The 10,400-nt window shown below is 34.0% G+C and overlaps 1 protein-coding gene across 1 annotated transcript in view; it reads left to right on the forward strand.

Moving 5' to 3' along the window:
- Positions 1–6,727, forward strand: part of LOC129228716 (delta and Notch-like epidermal growth factor-related receptor) — a 26,202-nt gene extending 19,475 nt beyond the window's left edge. The window contains exons 2-5 of the mRNA XM_054863401.1: positions 3,215–3,322; positions 4,151–4,252; positions 5,336–5,410; positions 6,684–6,727. Coding sequence (XP_054719376.1) covers positions 3,215–3,322; positions 4,151–4,252; positions 5,336–5,410; positions 6,684–6,727 — 329 coding nt within the window. The remainder of the gene's footprint in view (positions 1–3,214; positions 3,323–4,150; positions 4,253–5,335; positions 5,411–6,683) is intronic.
- Positions 6,728–10,400: the final 3,673 nt, after the last annotated feature.

Here is a 10,400-nt window from a genome sequence, read left to right on the forward strand (position 1 = left end):
GTTCTGCGGAATGTCTTTTATTCTGCCCCTCAAAGATCGCCCCTCGAAGCGATTTTTCAAAAAATACGATTTTGTTATTTTTATATTCCACTTTTAAGACCATTTTACTGAGCAAATTATCATAACATGGACGAGTAAATTATCATAACATGGACGAGTAAATTATCATAACATGGACGAGTAAATTATCATAACATGGACGAGTAAATTATCATAACATGGACGAGTAAATTATCATAACATGGACGAGTAAATTATCATAACGTGGACGAGCAAATTAGCATAGCGACGTAGATGCACTTCACGTTGTACTTGTTACAGTTTTGGTCATGTTTTTCCATAAATAAAGTAAACAATTATCGAATTCATGCTGTTAAATGTTTATTTCATAAGTTTTGCAGAATTTCACATACATTCATCGTTAATCGGTCGACCAAAATTTCTCACATATCCCATTGTTGTGAAAATGAGAGGGTGATGCAATTTTTTTTTACCAGCACTGTATGTGTAGTGTATTATAGCAAAATTCAGTCGCTAAAACATAAGGAGAATGCATTCTGTCTTGACCATGTGATAGAAAAGTCGTAACTCCGAGTAAGTGTTACTCGGAATAGTATGATAGGATAAGTTGGTGTATTTCTGTACACAGTTTAAAAACTTTTAAAGAAGAAAAAAATAGCATCATTTTCGTTTTTAATTGTAGCGATGTTACTTTCAGTTGATTTTATTTCTAAAAGTGTATTATTAAATTTATTTCTAAGAAGGGGTCATTAAGTTTTTATTGTCTTTACAGCTAACTGTATTATATTTAACAAATAAATGCTACCCTTTTAGTTTTTATTGATTTTTCGAATATACCGTTCATTTTGGCGATCATACAGACTTCGTTTCCTTTTATACCTTTTAAAATACTTGCAGTGCCATCTATTGAGGATCATCGCAACTAATGTTGAAAAGATGTCTGTCTGAAAATTTACTGTTGCCCCAAGCATAATGCAACAAACGGTACATTTTTATCGCTGCCCATTTAGTTTTTACTGATTTTTCAATTGTATCAGTTATTTTTGGAACACCTTGTATTTCTGGAGTTACCTACTCAAATCAATTAAGTCAGGGGTTCTCAAACTGACTGTCGCGGCACACTAGGGTGCCGCAAGAATTATCGAGGGGTGCCGCCAAGTGCAGCAATTCCCCCCAAGGCTTGAAAGGACTATTAAATAATCATATACCAATACAGCAACAGCGTTTACTTTAATGGAGAAAGAACTAAATAAGTTTTTTCTCCCAAATGCTCAATAGATGCACTTTTCGTCATATAGCAGATATCAAGTCTTTAGACTGCATTTTCTGCCACTCTCTGTAACATGCCACAATCAATGGTAGTCCATTTTCCAACAAGATGGGGAAACCCCATTATCTGACAAAACTTCCCCAATTCCTCAATGACGAGCTTCCTAGTCGTTGGATTTCATGATGATCTAATGACGACGCTCAATTTCTTCCCTGGGCACCATGCTCTCCGGACCTAACTACAAGCGATTTTGTTTTTTATGATGTCACATCGAAGATCGTGAGTTCGAGTTCCATATGCCACGTGATTTGCAAGATTTGAGCCAAAGTGTTGTTACAACTGTATTTTTTATGATTGATCGTGACATGTTACAGAAAGTGAAAAAAGAATTAGAGTTGAAATTCGATAACTGCCGCAATAAGAAAGGTCCATACATCGAACTTTTCGGAAGCAAATTTTGTGATGTTTCAAATCTTCAGTAAAGTCAGCGTTGTTGGTGTATAGGAAATATATGTTTAAATAAGACTTCCAAACCCGGGAGGGAATTTTAATATGTATAAGTACATAATAGAGATAGACTGGGTTGCCGTGAAAAAATTCTAATTCATTAAAGACTACCGCGAGTCGGAGAAGTTTGAGAACCACTGCAAAAGAAATCACTCCTACACTGTAAAAACGATTCAGAAACGTTCCTGGAAAATAATAGGCAGCTGATGTGCCCAATTTCTTCCAGTAACATATGTTGGAAAAACCAGGAACGTTTTCCGCTAAAAGTCAGTAACCTTTCAGAAATAAACCTTGATACTTTCTGAAGAAATGTGAAATCTCCCCTGTCGAAGCCAGTCATGTCTCCAGAACCTTCTAGAAAAATTAAGTAGGTTTAGTGTAATTGATTAGAATCTTCCTGATTTACCAAGAAGGCTCCATAAAAATCATATCGAACCATGGCCAAAGCAAGAAGGAACTAAGCATATCTCTTGCCTGCAGTTCCTGCCATGCAAGGCCGTAGCTATCCATTGACTTCTCCGCCCTCATGGGAAGCTTAGTCAATCTGGATAGGTTGTTTCCAACCCTAGGCCGATACACTTAATAAACACGCTCATTCGATTTTTAAACTGGTTGCTAAATATATTTTCCACAACAGTGAAAAGTCTGCTCGCGTGCAACTTGTAGCAATTCAGGAAACTTTTTTGCGAAGATACTTGTTTTTACGGGGAAATAGGTGAAAACGTCTGAAATCCCGAGACGTTCCACGGAAATAACCAGTAAGGTTTTGGAATTTTTTTTGCAGTGTACCTCTTTCTCACGTTCCAACGTCCCGATTTTTTTTTTACAGGACGGACATAGAACATTTTACCTTAACCCTTTCAGAGGCGCGTCATTAATTTTTGAGAAATCTTAAGAAAAAACACCACAAATGGGTTTATTTGATCATCTAGACATAGATTTTATAGTTAAGAAATTTTTTTTCAGAATTTTTTTCACTGGGGGTGGTGTCCCCATTTATTCACACACCCACCTGGGGAAGGACAAAAACATGTTTATGCATGTAAAAATGAATTTGAATTTTTTTCGAACAATATGATTGATTACCTCAGGAAAAAGGAAGAAAAATTATTCACTACTCTTTCAGCGCTAATTAAAAATTTTAAAATCTGGAAAAAATTCCAGTTTTTGGGGGTAAACGAAAAATTGAAAATTTGATGATTTGAACAAGAAATTGAGCCTACTAAAAAAATTTTTTTTTTTTTTTTTTTGTTATTCTGCCATCTAATGTCGTTCATTGAACTTAAAAGAAGAGGACTCAAGCGGTTTTGATTCAAAAAATTCGGAAATAAGAGAGAAAAAAAATCATAAATTAGTGGTTTCACAGCGCAACCACTGCCCCTGAATGTGTTTTCAACGTTTCATACTCTATTGCAGATCCTTGTTCAGTGAAGCCGTGTATGAATAATGGAACTTGTATAATTTACGGAGAGTCTTTTGAATGTCGCTGCAAGAAGCCTTACTACGGTGAAATTTGTCAGAAAGGTAATACAGTGCAGTAATGTAGTTTGTAAAGTTTTTTTTTTTGTGCTTTCCTTAAAAAATTTCTAAAATTCAAAAATTTTCTTATTCATACATTTATTTATTGGTAAAACTGGTTGTACAACATCTTATGACACTTTAATAGCAGTATTTTTGTTACTGCAATGAGCTATTTTCTTTAACAGTTGTTTTAAAAAACTGGTAATTTGAAATGAATGTTTCGTGAAGAAAAGTAACCAAATTATTTATGTTTACGTAGTAAAATGTATGTAAAACGCAAATAAACTACAGGGTATTCTGAAAAAGACTGACTGTTTTCAGAAATTGATAACAGAAAAATGGAAAATGATAAAAGAATAACTTTTGCAGAAAATTCATCTGGTGGGCCGTAAGTTTCATCCCCCCCCAAGAGTTCCAAGTTTTAGTTCAAATTTTTTCAATAGATGGCGCTGCAGATAGTAAACCTCTAAGTCAAAAAATTATTATTGGAATTCACCGATTTTTCCTCCGATTGCGACATGTGATTGCAGCCGGCGGCAGGCATTCTGAAAATAGTGCTGCGTAATTATGATTATTAAAAACATTTTTCGAAAAACTTTGATATAATTTTCTGTCTTTCTTTGATTTACGATATTACAATCAGCAGCGCCATCTAATAAAAAATTCTTGAACTAAATTTGGAACTTTGGGGGACGAAACATACGGCCCACCACATGAATTTTCTGCCAAAATTATTTTTTTATCATGAAACACTTTATTGTTATAAATTTTTGAAAACAGTCAGTCTTTTTCAGGACACCCCATACTACCAATACTTGACTTCCATTTCAGATCCCTGCACTCTAAATCCTTGCCAAAATAATGGAACGTGTGAAATAAAGGGAAAGTCTTTTACTTGTACTTGCAAAGAACCGTTCATAGGAAGATTGTGCAGTAAGTACATTAAAACATATTGTAACGGATTCGCTGCGACTTCCAACTTTCTTGAAAGGACGACACAGTTCTTGATTAAGAATACAGAGAATTTATTTACACTATGTGCCGGGAAGATCGTCAACAACTGCTAAATTAATCATCAGCAATTAAGCAAATATCACACAAACCGTAAACTCAACGGTTACACACGTATTTACTTCCAAATACGAAAAACAACACAGCGAAATGCCTCGCAATAAACAGAGCTAATACACTCTCAGCACAAATTCTTAATCGAAACTCCACTTTTTATCACGCGGGACGCTTTTATAAACATCGAAAAGTTTACGCAATATTCGAAATCCTTCTCGAAATTCGTAGACCGTTATCTGATTTTATCAATGAACAAAAAAAAAAAAAAAAAAAAAATAGGGGGATCGTATACTTTAGCCGAATGTATAGGGGTTGTATATTCATTACGGGAAACTATTTACAGGTTACGTTACTACAATAATTAGTATTTACAGAATTTGTAACAATATCACTCAAAATAGGTAGGGGGAAAAAATAGGCTACTCAAGCGTGAGAGTAAGATTTTCAACGTTTCTATTCTTTTGAGATACACTGTAGAATTCAAGAACTGAATATATGACTTATGCAGCTTAACAGCGCCTAGATCGTTCGGCCGATATTCATGAAATTTGACACAAAACTAGTTCGTAGCACAGTGTTGAGCACCTCGAAGCAATTTTTCGAAAATTCGATATTGTTCTTTTTCTATTAAAATTTTAAGCCCCTTTTATCGAGTAAATTATCATAACGTGGACGAGGAAATTATCATAACATGGGCGATCAAATTATCATAACGAGGACGAGTAAATTATCATAACGTGGACGAGCAAATGAACATAACCAATTGGAGAGAAATTCATTATTCATTATTTCTATACATACAGACGAGCCAAATAACCTTTCAATTTTCTACTATAGGCAAAGCCGCGCGGGTACCGCTAGTTTAGAATATGTGCATTAAAAGCAAGTGTACTAATGCATGTATGCAAAAGAGTCATTTTTTTTTCTTAGATTCTATTTTTTTTTCAGATGAAACACCGACACCTTCATTGATTCCGACAACAGAACAAGAAGGAACAACACTTGTAACAACTTCTAAACCAGGTATGGAGGTGCAATTTAAACTTTTATGACTTTTTTTCAACACACACAAAAAAAAAAAAGAAAAAAAAAGAAATGCATTTCAATGTCTATAGATTAACACTATAAAAAATTCTGAAACGTTACTGGTAATTTCCATGTAACGGTTCGGGATTTCTCAGGTTTTCCCCAACTTCCTGCGAAAATAAAGTACATTTGTCAAAAAAGTTTCCTGAATTGCTCCAAGTAGCATGAGTGCAGACTTTTCACTGTTGGGAAAAACATTTTTAACCACCAGTTTAAAGATTAAATGAACAGATACCTTATTTAACGACTTTCAAGGGAGCACTAAAAATCGTCCTTAAGTAGAAAGCGTCCTTAAATAGAATGCTTGGACCGTGAAAAGCCGTCTTTAAATAGAGAAAGTCGTTAAACAGAGAGTCAATTGTATTTATTATTTGTATTAGCACAAGTTCAATTTCGGCCTATCCAGATTGACTAAACTCCCAATGAGAGCGAATAAGTCTCTGAATTCCGCAGCTTAGTTATTGTAATTGCAAGCAAATGCGATGCTTGTACTTGCAATTCTGTCTTAGCATTGGCCTTAGTTGCTTTATTTGCAATTCAGGAAGGCGCCAAGCTACTACCTTAAACCTGCTTAAAGTTTCTCTGAAGGTTCCTCGGGGCTTTAAATCAAGAGCTTTCTGTATTATATTGAAAGATTTGAGGATGATTTCAGGAAGGTTACCGACTTTTAGCGGGAAACTATCCTGTTTTCACAAGGTATGTTACTGACAGAAATTGGGCACATCAGCACCCCGTATTTTCCAGGAACGTTTCTGAATCTTTTTCCAGTAAATAGAGAAAAAGTAAACAAATAATGAGGGAACAAAACAAAAGAATTAGTTTTACAGAATGAAAATTTCATATAATAACATACATAACAGAACATTCTTAAACTGCTCACCACAGTACGATTCAACGAGGTACGAGGATCATCAAAATCGAGAACCCTGAAGGATGGGAAAATCTTTTAGTTATCGAACATATACGCATAATCAAGGTGACAACTATTATGTGATGTACTTCCATATTTAGCAGTAAGTTACCGCCTTTAGACAGAGCTAAGACATAACTACATGCAATATACCGACATTCCGGTTATACCTTCAAAAAACTGAAGTTGTGTCTTCTTTTTGGACTCATCAGCCTAGAATATGGAATAATAAAGCTGGCGGCAGGTGTCGACTCGTTAAAGTTGAGTGTGCTAACAAACTGGCAGCTAAATTAAATTTAGATCATCAACGAGAGTCGGCAGCCATGGTGCGGTTCAACTCGTAATTGGACTTTAAGGGCAGTAACCATAGACTAATAATAAGAGTAGACCGAGCTTTCCCAGGCTTACTGATGAAAAAATTGGTTCATGGACACATCATGTGACTGGTGGGGAGGCTTGGCGAAAACTTTAGCAGCATGGTTGCTAGATGGCAACATTATCTATAGTTTGGCACTCGACATGTATTTTAAGACGTAATGTGTTTTCATTATAATTTTTTTCCAGGTGCAAAGATTGAACTGTTTTTCTTTTAGTTATGCATTATTTTGGCAATAGTTTTTGATCACAGTTTTCAGTAACTTTTATTTCATTTGGAACTGCTACGTCAGCGTGGGCGTGAACGTAATGGCGTAAACGTTTTGCGTTAAAGCAAAAATGTACTAATCGATATCTTAAATTGAAATTGTAGGGAAAAATCTTACCGTTTGCCGATTCTTTTTGGGCGCTTGCATCTTTAATTACTTAGAGAGTTATTGAAATTGAATAAAGAAAATGCACAATACTATCTAAACGAAAAACTCACTGCATTAACAAAATATTTACAACTTAGAATAACAAATTTACAAATCGGACTCCATAAAAGATCATTTTTCCGTGTTCCGTCAATTCTATTTACTTTATTTCTCGCGGGCGTTGATCGTCTGCTACGATCGACGACCGCTGTTGCTAGGATATCCACCAGTCACGTGGTTTGGTTTATGAGCAGCAAAAGGGTTGCCATAGCTCGGTCTACTCTTATTATTAGTCTATTGCAGTAACTTACTGCTTAACACCCAAGCTTTGCTCTTAATTTTGAAATTCAGTAAACTCGTTTGCATTGATTGGTAAACCTTGACAGCACCATTTTAAATGTGGTGCGGTCCTTGAATTGTTTTTTTGGTAATATCTCTTGTTCTACTAGTCGGAATAAAATGAAATTTTGTACCCTATCTGCTTTTAGTCTCAGGAACTTATTTATGTAGTAAAACTATGGGTTTCTGTTTCAAATTTCAGAGATTGTGTTCTTTTTTTTTTTGTATATATGTTCCCAGTAAAAATTTAATTTACGAAGTTTTGAAGAAGACTAATCCATGTCGGCTTTCCTTCTTTCTTAGCACGATTAATAGTCAAATAAGGACACACACTGCATTGAAATTTAAAAATGTTAGATGAGCAGTTCTGTAAAATCAATTTCAGCTGTGTTTAATCAGCTTATCAATCTACAAGTTCATGTCAGCTCATTTCAAGCAAAGTTATGTTTACTTACTACGCACTAGACCATCACCCAGTGAGAGAACCCCATATTTAACTGAATTGAATCTGAAAAATGTCATTATTTCTTAAGTCAAATTTTATTCAAAAATTCGTAAAAATATGATCCCATTGAGATCCCAACTTGAAATTTTGCACAAATGAAGATAAAATACACACAAATTTTTGAAAATTAAAAAAGAAAAAAAATCATTTTATGTTTTCTGAAAAATTTAAATTTTTGAAAAATGAAATTTTTTATAAAATTAGTCATGTTGCATATTATACTAAACAGCAACTGATGAACTTAAAAATGCTTTTTACCAAATCTTTCTATCTATATTTTTTGCTGAGTTATTGCCCATTTTTTGTTCAAGCATTCATGAAAAAAAATAGGGTTTTTCTAAAAATCAAAGCCTCATAAATACAAAAATAAAAGAGATAACAATCTAAAAACTTGGACTTCTCATCAGAGTTGGGCAAATTTTAATTGCATTGACAATTAAAGATTAACAATCGATTAATTGGTAAACGTAACCACAACAACTAACAATTGATCAATTGTAATTGTGGAAAATTACAATTAACAATTAATTAATTGTTAATTGGAGTTTACTACAGTTAACAATTAATTAGTTGTTAGTTGAAGTTTACCACAGTTAACGATTAATTAACAGTTGTCGATTGTTCTGTGAATTTTAACTAAAACTAACTCATAAAAAAATTACTGGTTTTGTACAATATATTTTACAGACGACAGGTCTACCTGGGACGTGGACGCTAAACGAGTAGCATATTACTATCTAACTATTTAAATACACATGTTGGCAACAAATAAAATATCAATAAAATATCAGTGACTTTCAGTAAATTACCGCCTAATAGCCAGGGCTAAAGCAAAAATATATGAAATACTCGAGTTGAACCGAACCATTGCTTCGGTCACTCGTCTGGTCTGCGCTAATTCTGTATTAGCTACCAGTTTGTTTGGCACTCTTGGCTTTGTTAAGAAGTTTTCCATCTCCAGCTCAATCAATTTCCTACGTCGGGCTAATGCGTGCTAATAAGCACAAAACTGCAGTCCTCGGCTGGAAATGGCTGAGCTGGCGGTGTATATCCTGAATCGGTAACTTTAATACGAGCAATAGATTAATTACTGCAGCATATGACTTTTCTCAAAAAATCTTATGGCTCCAGCAAAATATCCTCAAAAAAGGTGTATTTCAATTAAAAATTAAAAAAAAGTTTTCTGCACTAGTAAAAGTCCGAAGAACATCTGAGGGAAATTACAGGAATGCATCTCAATTACACGATTTAAAAAAAAGAAAATAAAGTTGAACAGAGCGGTCTCTGAGATCTTTCGTCCCCTATTATGTCCTTCTTTCTGATTTCCCCTGTTACAGGTTAAACTATAAAACCATGATTTGCACAATTTTAAAACACTTAATTAAAACACAAACATTTACGTGTGGAAAAAACTTGCCAAGACGAGAATAGTTCAGGGGGTGAGCGAGGAATCAACACTGAGAACGAAAATACGAATTCGAATAATACTTTGAACTCGGTACGCTGCGCTGTACCATTGATACATTAAGTTAATTGTTAGTTTTAATTGTTTCATAAAACAATTTAAAAAATTAATTGCAATTATTTTAATTGTGAAAAGCGATTAGCGTACATTAATCTAATTAAATTAATTGCATAGTACAACTAATAATTTAATTGCAATTATTTTTTTAATCAATTGACAAGGCAATTGAAAAAATAATTGATTAATTGCCCAACACTGCTTCTCATTACCCTTACGGGTACAATCGACGAGCCACATTTTAAAGAAATACAATAATGTAACGAAAAAACTTTGGATCACTTCATATAGAATGATCCTAACATTTAATTCAATAGGAAAAGTCAGGATGCCCAACTGGCAATTGTTTTGGAATTCATCCAAAAAATGTTTTCATCCCTCTTACACAACATTAGTTAGAAGGACGTCTTTCAAGGTGAATAAATGTGTTTTAAAGAATCACAGAGCAGCATAATAATTATGCATATATATTAACAAAACTTAAAAATATACACTGATAGTCAAAGAATGATTTCGGACATTTTACTATTCTTTATATCTCAACTATTTATATATATATTTTTCATTTTCTAAAACTGCTATTTCAATTTTAACAAAACATCTATTTTTATGAATATTTTTTTACTAGTATTATTAAAGCTTCCGCTCTGTCTATCTAGTTACTAATTTATTTGGTGGATGGCGCTGGAAGCATCAAATTTCGAAGTACGATTATTGTAATGCTTCCAATCCCACTTCTAAAAGCCGATTTCGGGTCCTCCATTGAACCAGGAGGACTCCTACAGATTCTTGTAATTGACTCCTTTTCCCATCCTGTATGAACCAGTACTAACCATTGAGAAGGAATACTAATGGAGGGA

This window comes from Uloborus diversus, chromosome 8 (genome assembly GCF_026930045.1).
Source record: "Uloborus diversus isolate 005 chromosome 8, Udiv.v.3.1, whole genome shotgun sequence".
In the NCBI taxonomy this organism is placed as follows: domain Eukaryota; kingdom Metazoa; phylum Arthropoda; class Arachnida; order Araneae; family Uloboridae; genus Uloborus; species Uloborus diversus.